Source organism: Littorina saxatilis, linkage group LG12, assembly GCF_037325665.1.
Source record: "Littorina saxatilis isolate snail1 linkage group LG12, US_GU_Lsax_2.0, whole genome shotgun sequence".
Taxonomy (NCBI): Eukaryota; Metazoa; Mollusca; class Gastropoda; order Littorinimorpha; family Littorinidae; genus Littorina; species Littorina saxatilis.
This window is the reverse complement of record NC_090256.1, coordinates 33,845,539-33,866,702: the sequence shown is the minus strand read 5'-3', so window position 1 is coordinate 33,866,702 and position 21,164 is coordinate 33,845,539. Positions and strand designations below refer to the sequence as shown.

At 42.2% G+C, this 21,164-nt stretch overlaps 1 protein-coding gene and 1 long non-coding RNA gene across 4 annotated transcripts in view; one reads left to right on the top strand and one right to left on the bottom strand.

Moving 5' to 3' along the window:
* Window positions 1-559: 559 nt before the first annotated feature.
* Window positions 560-17,683, bottom strand: LOC138983304 (uncharacterized). Its single transcript, XR_011461072.1, has 3 exons — window positions 17,281-17,683; window positions 16,170-16,323; window positions 560-1,820 (listed from the first exon to the last, which is right to left on the bottom strand). It is a non-coding gene; the product is annotated as an uncharacterized lncRNA (long non-coding RNA).
* Window positions 17,684-18,499: 816 nt separating this feature from the next.
* Window positions 18,500-21,164, top strand: part of LOC138981786 (myoferlin-like) — a 121,838-nt gene continuing 119,173 nt past the window's right edge. For all 3 annotated transcript variants that reach the window (XM_070354864.1, XM_070354865.1, XM_070354863.1), the window contains exons 1-2: window positions 18,500-18,702; window positions 18,832-18,887. In XM_070354864.1, coding sequence (XP_070210965.1) covers window positions 18,609-18,702; window positions 18,832-18,887 — 150 coding nt within the window. In that variant the 5' untranslated portion in view covers window positions 18,500-18,608. The remainder of the gene's footprint in view (window positions 18,703-18,831; window positions 18,888-21,164) is intronic.

The window sequence follows — 21,164 nt, the reverse complement described above, 5'->3', positions numbered from 1 at the left end:
GGCGTGGCCAAAGTGCAGTGATTGGCGGGTACTATAACCTGTATATAGCCTACCTATACCGGCAGTACGCTCTGGGACTGTAAACGCCTATTTCCTTCCTCCCGCCCCCTTCCTTCTCTTCCGGAAAAAACCTCCAGTGCCATAGGCGTTTGAAAAAACACACACGCACACACACGTACGCGCTCTCTCAATACCTCTCTCTCTCTCTCTCTCTCTCTCTCTCTCTCTCTCTCTCTCTCTCTCTCTCTCTCTCTCTCTCTCCCTCTCTCTCTCTCTCTCTCTCTCTCTGTTTCAGTCTCCCTCTCTCTCTGTCACACACACACACACACACACACACACACACACACACACACACACAGACCGTGACACACACACAAACACACACACATAATTACACACATACACACGCACTAACACACACACACACACACACACAGACACAAAGTAAACACGCACTTACCGTGACACACACACATACACACACACATACACACACACACACACACACACACACACACACGCACACACACACACTTGATATTGCCTGCTGCACGTTTCATTTATTCTTTATTGTTTCCATGTCCTTAACACCCCCGTTATCACGCGGCGAAATAGTATCGTGCATCATTTTTAGATTTGCTAAATTTTGATCATAATCAGTTCTGTGACAGCATATTTTCCATGTGCACATGTATCGCAATTCATCAAACAAGCCTCGCTTTTATTTTTCCATTTTTGCTTCTCGTCCTCTGTCACTCCTGTTTGTTTGGTCACTACAGAGTATCTGACACAGGATTACGACTGTCCTGCGTTTCTTCCAGGCACGCACAGCGAGGCAGCTAGATACGAGGGAAGCGAGCAGGCTAGAGAGTATTATATGTGCGACGATTTTGTTCCAAGTTCACCAAAATTTCAATACGACTGCTTTACAGACAAAGCAAAGGGTCGCCGGTGGACCGTCCCTGGGCGGTCAAGGAGACTGCAAGACGCGCAGCCGCCATGTTTTCTCGCGTATATGCATGAGCACCTTCAGAGATGTACTTGCCTTGGTAATGTTGAACTTTATAGCGATTATCTGTAAACTGGTGCACTTTCTCATGCAACCTGGTTAGTGGTGTGTTTTCTCTTTATTGCGATGTATTAATTTAAAGCTCACAATCCAGTGGCATTATTGAGTTTTTTTTTTTTTTTATACAAGTCACTTTTATCTCGCCTTTTTTAGTATCTCGAAATCTTCGCAATGCCCACTATTTCAGTAACGTCCGTGCACTCACCAAAACCTAACCTTCTCGCCGCCACAAAGAAACGGCCGTCAGATCTAGTATACACTTATACAGTTCCCCCTTTCTACACGCAGCTATAGGCCCGAACCCTCCATTGATTCAGCTCAGCTTGCTACGGCTACAGGCCTTGAATCACGTGCAGTGCACGTTGTGTGCCAGAATTGTCGGCAGCTGCCAGAGCTAAGAGGAAGCAGGTCTCCACGACTGTACTGGTCTCCAGTGGACTGGGTGCACGAGCCACATGTCAGGCACATGCTGCACACCTCTGGCTGTCGTTACTACCGCGCTAACTGCTCGCCGCCGTTTCTCTGCTGGTCGCCAAGGGGACAGCGCAGGGAAAGTATGGTGAGGCGCTGGTGCTAAAAGCGAGCTGGGCTGAGGGGCACGAACCGAAAGTGGGTGCCACCCTAACGGGAGAGAGCAAACCGCGGGGTCTGATTAGTTGAAGGCACAACCAATTTCAAATTCAACCAATCCAACACCGCGGCTGGCTCCCCACCGGTTGCCGGGCCGGTAACTTTCCTGTGCATCTAAGCCCTGGAATTCAAAAGTAAAGCAGAACCAACAATCAAACAAAGAAGTAAAGAAGGAAACTTATTACCAGAGGGTATGACTGTCGCTTAAAACTCCAATAAACTCCTGGGGGAAAAGAGTAGAGAAGTATGGTGAGGCGCAAGTGCCAAAAGGGAAGTGGAACGTGAAAGCATGATTCATCAAAAACAACCAACAAACAAACAAACAAACAAACAAACAAACAAACAAACAAACAAACAAACAAAACGGGTGGCATATCCAGAGCTACATAACCTAAGTTCTATAGTTTGAGGTTACTGTCAATTTTGTGAAAGTTGTGTCATTGAGAACTGTGTAACGAAGCGTCCAGGTCGGCGAATAGTATCGTTGGCTGCGTCTACAGCAGAGACAGAGAATAATATTTATATCAGAGATTATTCTTCTTCTTTTTTTTAAAGAAGTATTTTGGCACTATTGGTCAACCATACACAGCCCCATCGTTTAATGTCCTGTACTTCCACCTTTTACACTGTGTGATATATAGAGTCTATCGGCCTTTTACACGTCTATTCCCCTGAGAGCCGTGCACGCCGCGGCCTCGGCCCATGCCACCAACAGATCGGAAGGAAAGGTAATCAGTCTTGATGCTGGTGGGTCCAGGGTATGAAAGTGTGATAATGACACTCAGGTGGCAGCTTTCTATGGGAACTGTCATTGGGACCAGGATGTGACACGTATACCGTCCGATCTGCATTTACTTAAAGAGATCACAGCGCCCCGGCGGAACCGGAATCAAAGCGTATTTAATGAGTCTGAACTTGAAGTGGTTAAAAAGACATCATTATTAAGACTGTTGCTGTCTGAATGCATAGTCCCTATGGGACAAGAATCGACGTGTTTAAATGAGTCAACAAACTTACAAACAGACATCATATAAATCAGATTTGGTGCCGTCTTAGAGAATCAAAATCCCAAAGTTGTTAATGGGTTTAAGTTTTTGTCTTCAAAATGCAGTGCCCATACGAAACCAGAATCCAAGAGCTTCTGATGAGTAGGCCTATGAACAATGAGTTTAAACACAGGCATCATGTAAACACCTTTGCTATCTGCACCCACCATCCCAACACCAGTTTTGAACGAGCCTGAACAAAGAGCACAATCAGTCTTTCCCGTAAAAACAGTTCTCAGATCACTACATCATTATGTGCCCAGGATCGCATACATGGAACAAGACCACCCCTCCCTCCACCTGGCCGCATTCCAAAATTACACTTCCTCACAGTTTCATCATATTATCAAGACCGTCACCGTCTTCATGCAGTGCCCATACAGAAGCAGAATCCAAAAGAGAATCAAAAGCAAATGAGACCATGCATCTGAGAAGATCTAATAACAGGAGAAGAAGGCGATCTTGATAATGAATAAGAACCAAAGAGTTTTTGATAATCTTTTGTTTTGTTTTATTTTTGTTTTATTTTGTTTTGCTTTGTTTTGTTTTGTTTTGTTTTGTTATGTTTGTTGTTGTTGTTGTTGTTGTTGTTGTTGTTGTTGTCGACGTCGTTTTTTGTGGGTCTTTTGTTTGTTACTTTGTTGTTGTTTTTCGGGGTTTCGTGTGTGTGTGTGCGTGTGTGTTTTGTTGTAAAGGGCAATTCAATTGTGTTCCAAAATGTTGAGGATCATAATTATAACCCATCTGACGATGCTGACACTGACATTGGTGTGAAGTGTTGTTCCTCCTCGTTCATCTCCTGTCGCACGTGCAGTTCCGTGTTCACTGTGTTCTCTCTTGCTCTCTCTGATCTCCCAGGATACCGTACCATTTTTTTCCCTGAGTGCATGGTTACGCCATTGGCCACACTATATCCCGGGCCTCTAAAATGGGGTGCAGTCTTGGTGGACGTTTCGACAAGTGTTCGAAAGAAAAAACGTTGCAAGCCACTTGCCATTAGCTTGACCACAATTTGGCTGCAAAAATATCATTTTAGATAAGATGTTATAGAAAGAGAATTGTTTTCGTAGTAGACCCTTCCTTTTTCAGCCGCTCCTGCAAAACAGACATTCGCTTTACTGCTCTCCGGGTGCAAACAGAAATTAAGGTACAGATAGATTGGGGAAAGAATTGTGACCCGAGATAAGGAAGCCCCTCACAGGTTTTTACGTTCTCAAGCCGATAACACTTCAGAATGTGCTGGCAAGTTATCGAAGTTGTTCTAGACCTAATCAGCCAGTCCTGATCGATCCTGCAATCACACACTCGCGTTAGTGCGCTTGGGTGCACACATAAAGATAATGATAATAATATTAGAAACAGAATTGTAATCCGACTTTAGTTGAGAAATATGAGAGAGCAGTGATCGGAGTTAACCCTTAAAGCCTGTCCTTAACTGGGCGAAGTATACTTCGCGAAGCTGGCCGCACGACGCTTTAGCACTGAGTTTTCGTTAAAAAGACTTCACGAAGTCGACTTTGGGCTAAATTTAAGGACCACATTAAAACGCACATTTTCCGAGGACTGCTCTTTGGGTGCACGAAAAAGGTAAAAAATATTAGAACAAGAATTGTGATCCGAGATAAGGAAGGCTCTCACAGGTTTTCACTTTCTCAAGCCGATAACACTTGACTTCGTGGCGAAAACAAGCGGCTCCTAAATATCTGTCTACTCCAATGGCCATCAAGGCAGACTTCAGTAGGGGGAGTGTCGTGTGCACAGCTCTAAGTGCCGTGTGCAAAACATGATCTATCGCTGATCAAACTCTCTTCAAATCATGGTGTCTAATCGCCAGTACTCAATGGCTCCTTTACCATGATTGTTATTTCCTTCAGACGTGGCTTTTGTCTCATTCAGTTTTGTGTCTCCCCTCGGAAAGATACTGTGTAACTGTTCAATGGAATCTTAAGCAAATGAGGCATAGCGCTGTTTAGAGATCTGATAAACAAAGGGAAGTAAGCGATCTAAACGCATACGACATGTGTAATGGAGTAAGTGAGAGTTAATCGGAACCATTCTCCTGGCGCCTGAGAGAATAACAAGCATTGAATTGCATGAACAAGCGACTTTCATCCTCAAATGTGTTCAAGGGAATACTGGTGCCGGAACATCTATCTGCTGTATGTTTTTGTTTGTTGTATAAATGTTACTATGACGCCAAAAATTGTCGTATGCCACTAACAATATAAATCAAAAATATTTTCAGAAAAATGCAAAGGATGTTCAAAGGAGGAACAAAAAAGCCAGTCACCGGTTTCGGTCTGTTTAAATCTAATTGACTAAAAACTTGTGTAAAACTGAAGGTATCCGAGTTGGGTTTATCATAACTGTCACAAAGTACCAGAACATAATATAAAAAATATAAAATAAAGAAAGCGAAATAATGTGATCGAGGACAGCATAAAATTCCCAAGCGCACATTTAAAGGAAAACCCAAAAAATATGCCGGAGAGCAGAAGTGACGAAAGTCAAGTCAGCAACATCCATTGTTTAGACAGTGATTTGACACAACGGATTAAAACAGCATTAGAACTACAGAAAAGGAAACCGTATCAATGAAATTGGCTTAGTCAATCCATGGCTTAAAAATTAGGCCTATTACTTTTTAAAAAGACCGCGTGACTAATCAAATTGGCTCAGTTTTGTCAGTCAAACGTGATTTACAGATTGACTATCGAGGAGTGAATGTATTTTCCTCCAAGAGGTGGATAAAACTGAAAGAGTCCCTGAGTTGAACGCTCGCGCAGGCGGAGGACCCAAACTGCCCCTACACCGCCGCAATCAGGAAGCAGGCTGAGAGGAAAACAGGTGCCGTTGACATTTACCGGTGTTGGGGCGACAAGGACCACGTCGTAATTCCTCCTGTTCCGAGCAGTAACAGAGATACGGCAGTTTGGTGCCGACCCGTTCCGATAATGGTTTCTACTTCACGCGGGACTAATTTGGATTTCTGCGAGTTGACCATCGTACTTAATCAACTGTCGTGTGGTGGCCGAGCATCCAAGACACTGATTTCAACTTAGAGAGAACTATACATGGGTAATCTTAAACTGAGTCAATGTAAATTCATATAGCTCACAAGCCAGGGGCATTATTGACTGAACTTTGATACGAGTCCCTTTAATCAAACCAAAGAATATTTTCATGAAATTAATGGACGGATTGAGCTCGAAACTTAAAGCATAATTTGGTCATTTGATCGACGAAAATGACGAGGAAATAAAAACGTAGTATCTACCGAGTTGCCTACCTTCCTTCAAAAATATAGCTGTGACCATGTTTCCTTCTAAAAGCCATGCAAATGAAAGGCATCAGTACGGTTCATTCCGTAACTTCAAAGGTATCTTATAGTCCAGGCATCTTAGCCACTTTAGTGAAGGGAACGTTGAAGTGACAATGACTAGGTTTAAAATGTCCCTTATCAGAAAGTTCAACCTCAGTCCTTTGATGTTTATTAAACACATTTTCATATAAAGTTGGCGCTTCATATGGAAAAGTGGCTTTGAAATTGACCCTAATCCTTCTTTGGGCTCTGTAAATGTCGTTTGGGGCTATGGTTGTAAAACGGTATCTACTGGTCACCCCAATGTATAAACTGAAAACTCTTTCTGCACCAGAACACGCAGAAAGGATTGTATCTGCCTGATGTCTGATGCTTTTCAAAATCCCCAACCACTAACACCTTCAAAACGGACATTAACTGACACTGTTGTTTTTCCCTATATAATCCTTACTATTTTTCCGAGACGTCGTCCTGTTGTGTATTTAGCTTGCCACAACCTCATACATGGTCCTAAAAGTTAAAGTTGAAGAAAATACTAAAGATAAATGAACAAGCTGACGCAGTGTCATTCGCACCGTGAATCCCCCCATGGGAACATACTAAAGTCTGGTTCCAAATAGGCTCAATTTCCTTCTATTTCTTTGTATTTCTGCCTCGTAGGGGTAGGGGTGTTCAAACCAAAGGCACCTTTAAACCAAAATTCAAATCACACATCTTACAATACTAAGACACTCAGCAGTCAAAGGGTGTCTGCTGGTAAAAAATTCCAAACAATCCTAAAAGTACTTCACTACTAAACGTGCTTTTAAAAAGAGCCGTTATTTTTCCCTCTATAATCAGTATTGTGTTTTCTGCGAACATGTAGTCTATTTAGATGGTTGTCATGTGCACATGAGTTGCTAAAGCGTTTTCAGTTGGGCATATGTCGAAAAGCAAAGAATTAGCCCTTTGAAAACCATCAGAACTGTCACACAAAAATAACATTTACCTATCTCACCAACTGACCAAACATAGGGCTTTTCCTTATGTATTATGTATTGTCGTGTTTTTTGTAGCATACTTGTGAAAACAGCCACCACTGTTGTAAATGATACTTTAAAGAGCATTATTTCATTTTTACAGTTGAAGGACAACCTGGACTGCCGTATATTACAGCTGTTTTACAATCAGCCAAAATTTTCTTAACAAACGTATGTTAAGAACAACTCCCATAGTGAAATTGAAGGAAAACAAAGTGAAAACCCCCCTGCCATAGAGGAGCTAAAGAATCAACAATAAACGACTGCATGGATAGCTTGATGCACGAATGCATTGCGGACATGTTTGTCTCCAACCAAGAGAAAGTTCCAAAAAATCCCTTTTGTGCTTCTTATTATACAGTGACGTCAAAGACAGCTTTTTCTGCTGTTCATACATTCAGGGGTTATGGTTACACTAAACGACGTAGTTGTAGCCATACTGCCATCCAGATTTATTTTTTCCTTGCGAGCAGTCACAGGGTGTTTGTGCTGTCTGCCAACCGTTAGATGACCCCGCCCAAGTCTGTTAAGGGACCGTTTGACCGTTATAGAACGCGTCTTTTTGGTTTTTTGGCACAGTTGGAAACGGTTGATTTTTATCCCTACCATTGTTTCCAAACATTATATAGGAATGTTTTGTGAACAACGGATAATAGCCGCTACTCGCATGTGTAGCAAAAGTGAGCGTACATACTCACCCTGGTCGTCCAGCCGTTGTCCGTTGCCCGTCTTTATCTGTCTGTACTGAACATTACCTTTGGATTTTTCTCGAACGCTATGAAGTGAAGAAACACCAAATGTTGCAAAATGTTGTATGACCCCAAGAGCTCAAAAAAGATACTTGAGAACCTTGACCTTACCTTAAGGTCAAGGTCACAGGGAGAATGAATGTGGTCTAAAAACTGCAAAATTTCACATTGTGCCAGTTTTCTGGAAAACAAATTAAAAACAGCGGGCTTAGTTTTGTATGGTATACAAGAAAAAGAAAGCCTTATCTTCTGATACCATTTTGGTTGACCTCGCTTCAATGCCAAGGTCAGAGGAGCCCTTCAAAGTTGAATTGTAGACATATTTTGATGTGAGCTTGCCCCTTTAACTTTACTATGGACGATATCTCTTACAAACTTAAACACTGAGTGGGGCGTTTGTTAGAATTTCATAGTGAGCCACATCTGGTCACATATCGTTAGGGTCAAGGTCACATTGACCCCTATGAAAAATGTGACCAAGCCGGGTAAAGAAATCCATGTGTCTTGGTAAAAAATCTTAACAAAGCAAAGCCCATGCGACTCTCATGCTTGACCTTTGTCTTAAAGTGACCTTGACCTTCAGGTGACCTTGAAGGTGAAGGTCTAACAACTGAAGCTGGCAAGGACATTGTACACTATTAGAACTGGTTTACAGATTTTTCCTACCAAATTACACATGACCTTTGGCCAAGGTCAAGATCATCAAAGGTCACACATCACAAGGCTATCAATTCAAGACATAGGAAGCATAAACATACTTATTGGCACTTTCTACAAAGAGACATTGTCACTTTTAGTGATTCAATTGCCCGTTTCAGTCACATTTCATAAGGGGCAAAGTGACCTTGACCTTGATGATATGTGACTAAATGTGGCTCAATATCAGTATATAACATGTGCCCCACACAATTATGAAGTTTGAAAGATTGTTTTCATAGTTCAGGGTCAAGGTCACTTCAAAACATGTATACAATTCAACTTTGAAGGACTCCTGTGACCTTGACATTGAAGCGAGGTCAACCAAAATGGTATCAGAAGATAAGGCTTTCTTTTTCTTGTATACCATACAAAACTAAGCCCGCTGTTTTTAATTTGTTTTCCAGAAAACTGGCACAATGTGAAATTTTGCAGTTTTTAGACCACATTCATTCTCCCTGTGACCTTGACCTTAAGGTAAGGTCAAGGTTCTCAAGTATCTTTTTTGAGCTCTTGGGGTCATACAACATTTTGCAACATTTGGTGTTTCTTCACTTCATAGCGTTCGAGAAAAATCCAAAGGTAATGATTTGTACAGACAGATGAAGACGGGCAACGGACAACGGCTGGACGACCAGGGTGAGTATGTACGCTCACTTTTGCTACACATGCGAGTAGCGGCTATTATCCGTTGTTCACAAAACATTCCTATATAATGTTTGGAAACAATGGTAGGGATAAAAATCAACCGTTTCCAAATGTGCTAAAAAATCAAAAAGACGCGTTCTATAACGGTCAAACGGTCCCTTAACAGACTTGGGCGGGGTCGTCTGACGGTTGGCAGACAGCACAAACACCCTGTGACTGCTCGCAAGGAAAAAATAAATCTGGATGGCAGTATGGCTACAACTACGTCGTTTAGTGTAACCATAACCCCTGAATGTATGAACAGCAGAAAAGGCTGTCTTTGACGTCACTGTATAATAAGAAGCACAAAAGGGATTTTTTGGAACTTTCTCTTGGTTGGAGACAAACATGTCCGCAATGCATTCGTGCATCAAGCTATCCATGCAGTCGTTTATTGTTGATTCTTTAGCTCCTCTATGGCAGGGGGGTTTTCACTTTGTTTTCCTTCAATTTCACTATGGGAGTTGTTCTTAACATACGTTTGTTAAGAAAATTTTGGCTGATTGTAAAACAGCTGTAATATACGGCAGTCCAGGTTGTCCTTCAACTGTAAAAATGAAATAATGCTCTTTAAAGTATCATTTACAACAGTGGTGGCTGTTTTCACAAGTATGCTACAAAAAACACGACAATACATAATACATAAGGAAAAGCCCTATGTTTGGTCAGTTGGTGAGATAGGTAAATGTTATTTTTGTGTGACAGTTCTGATGGTTTTCAAAGGGCTAATTCTTTGCTTTTCGACATATGCCCAACTGAAAACGCTTTAGCAACTCATGTGCACATGACAACCATCTAAATAGACTACATGTTCGCAGAAAACACAATACTGATTATAGAGGGAAAAATAACGGCTCTTTTTAAAAGCACGTTTAGTAGTGAAGTACTTTTAGGATTGTTTGGAATTTTTTACCAGCAGACACCCTTTGACTGCTGAGTGTCTTAGTATTGTAAGATGTGTGATTTGAATTTTGGTTTAAAGGTGCCTTTGGTTTGAACACCCCTACCCCTACGAGGCAGAAATACAAAGAAATAGAAGGAAATTGAGCCTATTTGGAACCAGACTTTAGTATGTTCCCATGGGGGGATTCACGGTGCGAATGACACTGCGTCAGCTTGTTCATTTATCTTTAGTATTTTCTTCAACTTTAACTTTTAGGACCATGTATGAGGTTGTGGCAAGCTAAATACACAACAGGACGACGACTCGGAAAAATAGTAAGGATTATATAGGGAAAAACAACAGTGTCAGTTAATGTCCGTTTTGAAGGTGTTAGTGGTTGGGGATTTTGAAAAGCATCAGACATCAGGCAGATACAATCCTTTCTGCGTGTTCTGGTGCAGAAAGAGTTTTCAGTTTATACATTGGGGTGACCAGTAGATACCGTTTTACAACCATAGCCCCAAACGACATTTACAGAGCCCAAAGAAGGATTAGGGTCAATTTCAAAGCCACTTTTCCATATGAAGCGCCAACTTTATATGAAAATGTGTTTAATAAACATCAAAGGACTGAGGTTGAACTTTCTGATAAGGGACATTTTAAACCTAGTCATTGTCACTTCAACGTTGTTCTCTAATATGCTTGGACTATTAAATGAATTGTTATGCTTACAAGAGAAGGTTCTGCAAAATTGCATGGAGGCTTAAATTGTAGTGGATTCTGAGCTATGAATTCATAACGCTAAAGTTCAACATTACCCTATACATGGCTTGCTGTGCAATGCCACGTTTACATGAGTTGTTTTGTGCCAGCCATGCAAACACGAACTGTCTGTACTGTGTGAGGACCCTGATTCTGTATCAGTCATGAACTTTCAATGCGGCCCCTGATTCAAGATGTCAGCCATGAATTTGAAATTGCGTACAAATGATAATACCAATTAGTTTACCTCTCCTTATGAGGGGGGCGAGGTGTTGGGGTGGGGTGGGGGTGGTGGAGTGTTCTCACCCTCGTATTGTCTCTAATTGAGTACCAGTGAGTACCACCCTGCGAGCAAATTCCTGCACACACAACACAACTGACCTATGCTTTCACTGGAATATCACTTCACCATTATTAGGGGGTAACCACTGACAGGACTCTGATTTCAGAACTAGTAAGCCACACTTTTTCTTTGAGGACCTTGATTGTATGTAAAGAGTATAACGTTGTTGCCACACACACACACAACATTTCGTTATGTCCCCGCATACTGCATACGAGTTGAAACGATAGCTCTCTCCTGTAAATGGGCTATAGGGCCTAGACATGAACTCTGTGCTAACTCTGCGCGACGTGATTACTTAATGGCAACACAACGTAACTTTTTTACCAAATTCATCTCACCCTGAGGGGCAATCCAATATACGGTGTATGTTAAACTGTCCAAGAATATGTACAGGGAATGGAACCTTAAAACTTGTGAAGACAACAAACAACTACACACAGGCGGAAAAGAAGGAAAAGGAGCAGGAGCCCCCTGGAGGAGGATAGTTAACAAACAAGCAAAAAAACACGGTTGGCCATGGACGAAAATGACGAGGAAATGAAAAAGTAGTATCTACAGAGTTGCCTATACCTTCCTTCAAAATATAGCTGTGCCGATATTTCCTTCTAAAAGCCATGTAAAAGACAGACTTCTAAAAGCCAGACTCTTCACATTTAAGCTTCCACGTGTCGTGTCCATGTCCTTATTACAACAGTATTATACCGGCTTATTCATACCTATCTCAGGTTTTGTTCAGGCTTGGATCATTAGTTCAAATACAGAAGATTAATTTCTATCAAACTAGCCAAATTTGGTGAGTCTTAATTATTCACTGACAATCCCAAACAAGTAAGATAATACACTGATTTGAGCTACTAATCCGTGGCGCATCCAGCAGAAAGGTGTGAACCTTTTAGTTGCAATTTGCTTTATCAAGATTGAAAATATGTGCGTGCGTGCGTGCGTGCGTGCGTGCGCGCGCGCGTATGTTTGTGTGTGTGTGTGTGTTTATGTGTGTGTGTGCGTGTGTGTGTGTGTGTGTGTGTGTTTGGGTGTCTGCGTGTGCGAGCGTGCGTGCGTGCGTGCGTGCGTGCGTTCTTGCGTGCATGCGTGCGTGCGTGTGTGTGTGCGTGGCGCGTAAGTACGTGCTGGCGTGCGTGCGTGCGTGCGTGCGTGTCTGTCTGTCTGTCTGTATTTCTGTCTGTATCTCTGCCTGCCTGTCGGTGCTCTGTCTGGCTGTCCATCTGTCTTTCTCTGTTTATCTGTAGGGGCTGTGTCCTAACCCTGTATCTCTGTCTGTCTCTGCCTCTGTTTCGAAACGGTCGCCCCTCAGAGAATAGCACGTCACATTACATGTATATGAAAACTTGCTGAAGGAAACAAAATTGGAACTGAAGAATTCCAGATTCGTCAGAAAGGTCAGCCGTGGCATTATCGCAGGACTGAACCTAAATAGCGTGCGGCACCGCTAAAGCCCATTAGTACGATGTCTCTGGCATTTCTCTGCACCAACAACAATCATATGTATACATGTATATTCACAGGCACCCGAAACAAAACAAAATAAACAATGAATAGAACAAAATAAATGAATTAATAAATACAAATACAATTTTTTTTTAAATAAGTAAATGGACAAAAGATAAACTAATAAATGAATGAGTGAACGAATGAATTAATAAAACGATATCTATATACGAAGACAAAGACTGGAAGAACCAAAGCGCTTGGTGTGTCATGGCCTTAATTTATTAAATGTTCGCATAATAAGTCAATACTAACACACACACACACGCACAGACACACACCGACACACAGATACACAGACAGACACACACACACACACACACACACACACACACACACACACACACACACACACACACACACACTTGTATCCAGTCAAATATCACCTTATCACACATTAGTCAGTCAGTCATTGAATTAATTAATCAATCAATCAATCAATCAATCAATCAATCAATCAACGGAAGAAATGACAAACGGCACATTCAAGACGCATGCAGAGGCACTTATCGACTTCGTCGTGAAAATATTGGCATAACTCACGTTTAACAGCTTTTTTGGAGAAATACAAATCTGATTTTTTTTAATTTATGGAATATTGTTTAGGCCAAAAAAAATAAATTGTCTGTTTCTGGTAACATGGCTAAAAAAAATAGGGTCGGTAGGTCGGGATTTTTTTATTTTTATTTTTTATTTTTTTTTTTTTACCCCAAATGTAGACCAATAAAACTAACTTTAAAAATCGCGCAAAGAGACTGGATTCACTATACATAGAGACAAGACACTCAACACATTTACAAATCGTCAGCGGACTTTCGTTTTCACACGTTTTTGTTGTTCATTTTCTCACCCTGTCCTTTACCACCAAAAACAAAACAAAAAATTTTTGAGTTTGGAAAAAAAAAGTTTAGGGTCGGCGCCGAAATTTAGGGTCGGTCGGGTGACCAGAAACAGACAATTTTTTTTTTTTGGCCTTATATATTCGTATCTGGTATGAATAGAAATATAAAAGAATGTTTCATCAACTATTGCCACTCGCATTTAACAGAATATTTCTCATGGAGATTCATTTAGTCTAAACAGAGACATACATACATCTATCTATGTCTCTGGTCTAAAGCACAAAAACATCAAAATCGCCAAGAATCGAGTTACGCCAGAATTCCCATGACGACATCGATATCTACACAAAAATTGGATGCTCCTTTTGTCGAAAGTTCAGACATGTCCCATGGTATGATTGTACAGTTTACGGTACGTGAAATACAGTTTACCGTACGTGAAATTCTCCGCACCGTTGACGTGTTACACCTGTTTTCGTACCCTGTTCTTAATTACGTCGGATTGAATAGTACTATTATATTCTTTAAAAGTGCTGTTCACGTGGTCGATTTTACTCCGATTTTCTCGCCGATTAAGTTTCTGATTGTTCTCGTTCACGCTCAGGAAGTTTAAATAAAGTAAGACAAGTTCCGACTGAGAGTCCGTTTTCAATATGGTTCATATGGCTGATCGCACCTCGCTCCTTTTATCTAACCAAATTCCGAACGACTTCTAAATTTAGTTGACAAACGTTTGTTGAAAATCATGCATGTGAACAACACTTGGTTAGTGAAGTTGATTATCCCAGCTCTTGGATAAAAAATGCGGCTTTACAACTCATCTTGTGATAAGAAGGTGCTGGGTACAACAAAGGTATGTGTAATACGGCTATGGCGTGTAGAATTTATTCACATTTTGCCTTGTAGAGTTTCTGAAAACAACTCTCGCTCTGAGAAATGAACGCCGTCGACGATTGAAGGGAGACAATTTACTTATTGCAAAACTATCACAGTTAAACACCATTGCGGTTTGTCTCCCGTGAAACGATCCATGGCCCAAGAGTTAAAAGTCAAGTCCCCACATTCCAGACGAAGCAGACGAGTTACATGTTCAGACGTCCTGTAAGTATTTGGCATTGGTATTTTTAATATTTTCAGTTGTTTCATTTTGGAAGCTGCTTTGAAATCATAAGCTGGCTGTGACGCCGTAAATCAGTGTCGTTGGATGATTTATGTTTATCTATGTTTATGTTACACATACTTACTCTCAGAGCATCACTCTGAGGTACTCTCACTCCGACAAAAACAGTCTCGTCCTGACTCCGGTCTGTCGCTCACATTCTCACTCCGTCACCCTCACTCCATGCCCATTGCTCTAACTCTGGTAGGCACGCCAAGTTCCGGCACCGGTCTTGCACCGGGCCACTCTCACTCTAGCATCGCTTTGACACAACCACTCTCACTCCGTCACCATCACTCTCACTCCGTCACCACCACTCTCACTCCGGCAGCGGTTTGACTGTATGCATTGGAAGCACCACAACTGACTCTCACACCACTCTGGTACCGTTCTGACACCGCCACTCTCACTCCGTCATCACAAGTTTCACTCTGGCACTCAGTTTCACTCTAGCACTCTCACTCCGTCACTCCCACACAATGCCCACTACTGTCATTCCGTCACTGACCCCCACGCTCACTCTCACTGTCACTCCGTCACCACCACTCTCACTCCGGCACCGGTTTGACACCGCCACTCTCATTCTGACACCACCACTCTCACTCTGGCACCACCACTCTAACACAGGCACCACCACTCTCACTCTGGCACCACCACTCTCACTCTGGCACCACCACTCTCTCACTCTGGCACCACCACTCTCACTCTGGCACCACAACTCTCACTCTAGCACCACAAATCTCACTCTGACCCCACCACTCTCACTCCGGCATCGGTTTAGCACTGCCACTCCTATACTGACACCGCCACTCTCACTCCGTCACCACCACTCTCACTCCGTCACCACCATTCTCACTCCGGCACCGGTTTGGCACCGCCACTCTCATTCTGACACCACCACTCTCACTCCGTCACCGGTTTGGCACCGCCACTCTCATTCTGACACTACCACTCTCACTCTGGCACCACCACTCTCCCTCTGGCACCACCATTCTCATTCTGGCACATTGGAATCACACTCTTGTTACGGGTCTGGATCCTCCTTTTTCCTTTCACACTCACAAGCACTGAGACACACACACACGAACACACACACACACATACACAAGCACATCACCTGGTACCAGTCTTGCAGTGGTCGGGACATAGAGAATACTACATGGCTTGCTGTGTCGTACCAGATTTACACGAGTTGGTTTTTTTTAAATAGAGAACTGCGAGCAAAAGCGAGCTGTTCACTATTTGAACAAGAGACGAAGCCTTCAAGGCTCCCGTAAGAAATCGACAAACAGTAACACAAGCTCAAATCACTCCGTCACACGCACATGCACACGCACACACACCACGCACACACCCCTAAATCAGCAGTAGATCTGCGGGTGCTGTGTTCATTTGGAAATCTACCATCAGCTTATCTGTCTTTTGCACTGCAGACACTATAAGCAATAGGTACCTGCCATGTGGTCACTTTTTCCACTGCTGTCCTCAGTCATATACTTTTCATCAAGACGTGTCACCATGCCGAGTGGATCTAAATTCAGAAGTCGTCATGTGGCTGAGGCATATCTGACATATAGCGTCGATCTTGTTGTAGCTTATCCTCCTTTCTGAAACAAAACTAAAGGCAAAATACGATTAGTTGTGATGACTACAACCTACACAAATAAAAACAGTGTTTTGATACTGAATAGTCGGGTTATACAAGCTACTTTACCTATGCAGCATGCATGGGAATCCTACATTATGCAAACATGTCAACTGACTGCAGCAGCCTGGTTCTTAAAATAATTCTGACGGTCAACAGAGTCAACACACTATTCACAGTCCATTTTGAGGAGCAACTAAGGTACTCTCCAGTGGTGGATTTAGGAGGAGGGCGGGAAAGGGGGCCCGGACCCCCCCCCCCCCCCTATAGGGATGGAGAGAGAGATTCGGGGGGGGGGGGGGGGGTCATGCATGCACCCGACCCACCCTGGCATTTTTGGGCGCTTTGCACCCTCAATTCAGGCGCTTCGCGCCTTCAAGTTCGTGAAAAACAGTTTGGGTGTGCCCCCCTTTCCTGGATCCACCCTTGCTATCTGATGGTCTTGTTTGAATGATAACGATCAACTCAGAAGGAAGAAATCAACAGAGGAAAAAATAAACCATTAACATTAACCGCTGAAAAATACAGAATCACATGTGCCATTATGTAGAACAAAATTCCACAGCAAGCTTTCTTTGGACGACTGTCGTTGTCTCAAAACTCGCATTCTACCTGCTGTCCAACAGAAGCTAATCTTACGTTGTGCTGCCTTGAAAAAAAAATGCCAACAAAGCCAAGGAAGCTGTTGCAAGGTGAGTTTACCAAACGTTACATTAACGAATCGTGATAAGCTTAGTGCAAATAGTACAATCACAGAGAGGAGTCTGGAATGAAACGCGATACAGATCTAGGTATATCTAGCATTCACAAATTGTCTGTAGAAAGGCACCACATTTTACAGACAGAACCATGACAGAGCATGTTTTGAAAATGAGGCAAAATCGTAATAATCGTAAACACTAGATCTGTCTGTACTTACATTGTTACGGGGGACACGACTGCCAGATCGACACTGCGCTTTCGACAGCTGATCTTCCCTGCGCAGACACTGGAAACACGCTGTGCAGATCAAACAGTTGGAAATCTCCTTTGGCTTTAGTATCTTCTTTATATATTTTTCTTGAGCTAAGAAATCGAACAATGTGAAATCGTCTTCCCCGAATCGGCGAATGCAGAGATGAGAACTGGAAAGTGAGTCTATACCACAATCCTTCACGCGACCTGACCTGATCTTGACCCCTGACCTGGTCTACATACCACACACGACACAAACCAGTCACCTGCTTTTACCCGCCCAAAACCCCCCACCACCCGTTTTCTGTGGATACACACTTTAACTACACACATGCCGACGAAATGTTGATCATTGCTTCAATACTTTGAAAATGTTGTTTGGATAATAACTAGGTGAAATTAGTATTTCGGTGTTAAGTCAAATGTTAAAGTTTCTATCACACACGCACGCACGCACGCACGCACGCATGCACGCACAGACAGACAAAAGTTAGCATCGCATAGGCTACACTTCGTGAGCCAAAAAGCAACGAGTGTTAATCTGGTACGACACAGCAAGCCATGTAGTATTCTGTTTATCCTACATACTGTACTTACGTGTATTTTACTGAAAATGACGGTCCTGCATTCGAGGCAGCTAAATTGAAGACGCTTGTTTTGGAACCTCGATCTCTTCTAAAGCCTCGTGCAATCTATTACGTCAAAGCAAAGAAACGTCACTCTGAAAGTGTGGCGTGACGTGTTAGTTCTAAAGATTCATCGAGGGTAATTAGCGAGCGCAGTTTGTGTTTCTATAATGACGTTTGTCTCGGTGACTTTGGCATCATAAGCAGTGGAAAAACAGGTCCCTGCCAGACTTGCTTGACATGACCTCATTTACATGATATACACATGATTATCTCACGGGTGTCTCTCACGTATGTAGGATAAACAAATCTTGTGAATGCCGTGCCGAATTCCGACCGCATCAGATTCTGATTCCCGGTGGAACAAAGTTCGTTTCACTTGTTACTTTTTCCTCTTGGTAAAGCAAAAGATGCCTGTACCTTATTAAAAATAGAAATACACCTTATTGAGCTACCACGTTCATTGACACAACAGGGGAGTTAAGTACGAAATCAACTAAGCTTAAATCGTGCTTGTCGAAAGAGAGTCGCTTCCCGTGTCGAGCCCGGATGATTGGGGTGTGCCTGTGAAGGAACGTCCAGTCTGTGTTGCACTCGGGGAAATCAATACCACTGCAATCACGAACATGGAGAGATAGCGCGAAGCTCGTGCACTACAAACAATACCATGTCGCTGAAAGTTGTTGTTGCCAGCGCTACGGACGTTCCGAATCCTGAAACTTTTGGGAAATGCGATCCGTATGCAACGATAGAATTTAAGGGTAAACAAAGTCGTGTTTGAGAGTCATTTCTGCACCTACCGGCTCGAGTTTTGCTTTTCCTTTTCCAAGTTACGTTGTGTGTTTCTGTGGTGTCGTGCAATATTTATGTGGTGGAATGTTTTGTTTCAGGGCAGAAAAAGAAGACAGAGGTGGTCAAATCGGAGCTAAACCCAGAATGGAATCAGGTAAGGGAATGACCGGCAGTCCTTTCCTAAAGTTTTTGCCATTTCACCTCTCCTCCCACACAGATTTGTCACTCGTTTCACTAGATCCGCGTACCAAGCTGTGCTTTGTCAAGTAAAACAAAAGAAGAGGAGTGTCGGCAGTTAAAACTGAAGCTGAAGTGCACGTATGCATTGTGCATCTTGTAGTTTACAGCTTCTCTTTCTGCTTTCCCTTTCAGTCTTTCTTTCTTTTTTTCTTTCTCTCTTTTTTTCTCCTTTTTTTCAGAAAGTTTGCCAGCTGTCAAAAATTATTTCAAAAAAATATTAACAACAAAAACAGGCACACAAAAACAAATAAAAAACACCTGGTTAAGCTTGTAATTTTTAGTTTTAAAAAGCACTTAGTAATAGTGTGCATGCCTAGATATATTTCTTGCATACAACTGAACATGTCCACATGTCCACAGTGTTACTGTTAGTCAACCGGTTGCCCATTTCTCTGCTTGAGAACTTACATAAATCATTGAGTGGCAGCAAGGTAACTCAACTCCAACTATTAATAAGTACTAATAGGCTTTTCTTTTATAGCTGTGCCCATCACTGCTTTCCCTCTGTTAACATTTGGTAAGTTGAAAACCTAAAATAATCTGTTCAACTTCAAGTTGTAGTTGAAGTTGTACTACCGGTGACTGCTCGCGACATCAAGAGCTGCGCTATAGCTGTGCCAGCGATAGTTGACAGATTGTTACACTTGAGTGGTTACACAGTATTCCCTCTCACAGTCACATTCCTTCACATTTGGTCGAGCTATTGGCTGTAAGTGTGAGTCAATGTGACGGTTTCGGCTTGACAGCAAGACTGATGTGTTAATTTAACCCCTCAGGCCAATAGATTTGTTGAAGAATATTTTCAGGTGTATAATTTGATTCATGCTGGTCACTTAAAGGCACAGTAAGCCTCCCGTAAACCATCACAGATACTGTCAGGCTTTTACACACAGTACAAACACCCTTTCATTTAAACACCCACCACTTGAGAACATCCTAGGTGCCCTCCGTAAAGAGCGAGCAATTTTCAAAGAATTTATTTTTGCGTGGTTTATCTTACCCCTAAGCCATCGTGAACACGTGTGATCCAGTTTCCCTTTTTCACAATGTAGTCGTCAGTTACTAATTTGAATGCGACTCGATGTGAGCTTATCTGCAATAGCACGTTATTATGTACCTCTGACTATGGACGAAACAAACGGCTGTGGTTCACAAGAACTCTAGCGATATGCTTTTGACTCTTCAGAGAAACTGGTGATAGGCATAAACCGTCGTCGCTACAAGAACCACGACCTTGCGTGACCCTGCTTCCAGGCTTTTCTTTTTTCAAACTTTCAAAACTTCGAATTGTACTGATCTTGTCTTGATGAAAAAAGAATTCTTTTATGATTTAAGAATGTTTGTGTAACAAGCTGTCAATTTATTATTTAGATTTTAAAAGTTAGGTCTAGCGCCAAAACGCACCACGGTCCGATTGTTTACTGAGACAATCCGCAAAATTAATTCTTTGAAAATTGCTCGCTCTTTACGTAGGGCACCTAGGATGTTCCCGTTTGGTGAGCGTTCAAATGGAAGGGTGTACTGAATGTAAAAGCCTGACAGTTTCTGTGATGGTTTACGGGAGGCGTACTGTGCCTTTAAGGCATTCTTTTGACATTTTTTATTTCATTTCTCCCCCCCCCCCTCTCTGTCTCTCTCTCTCTCTCTCTCTCTCTCTCTCTCTCTGTCTCTCTCTCTCTCTCTCTCTCTCTCTCTCTCTGTTGTTTGTTTTGTTTTGCTAAAATAATTAATATTTTATTTCCTCATTTTGTACTTTCCATCAAGTGCTAAAATTTAAATAATTTAAACGAAACAAGAAACAGTTTGTGAGTAATGAAACTTCGCGAAGGCCTTGCCTTGAATACACTGGGTAACGAGGAGGAAAGAAATGCTTATTTATCGTTTTGGCCTATATACCTAGTACCTATATATACTCCTTAATGTTTTTGCCATTGTTACCTAGGCCAGAACTTTTTTTCTGGACTAATTATTCTGATCCTGACTTATGCAATAAATAGTGACTTTTTCATAGCTGTGATTTGTTGGTGATAAGTTCATTAACATAACAATTAAGTGCAAGAAAAGTGATTATCATAACAAATGCAAAAAAGGTGATTATCTTACTTATTTTGTCCTGCTGGCAGTCTGTATGATATATTGGAATGTTTCTGGTGTGTGTGACTGTGAGTGTGTCACTGTGTGTATTGTGCAT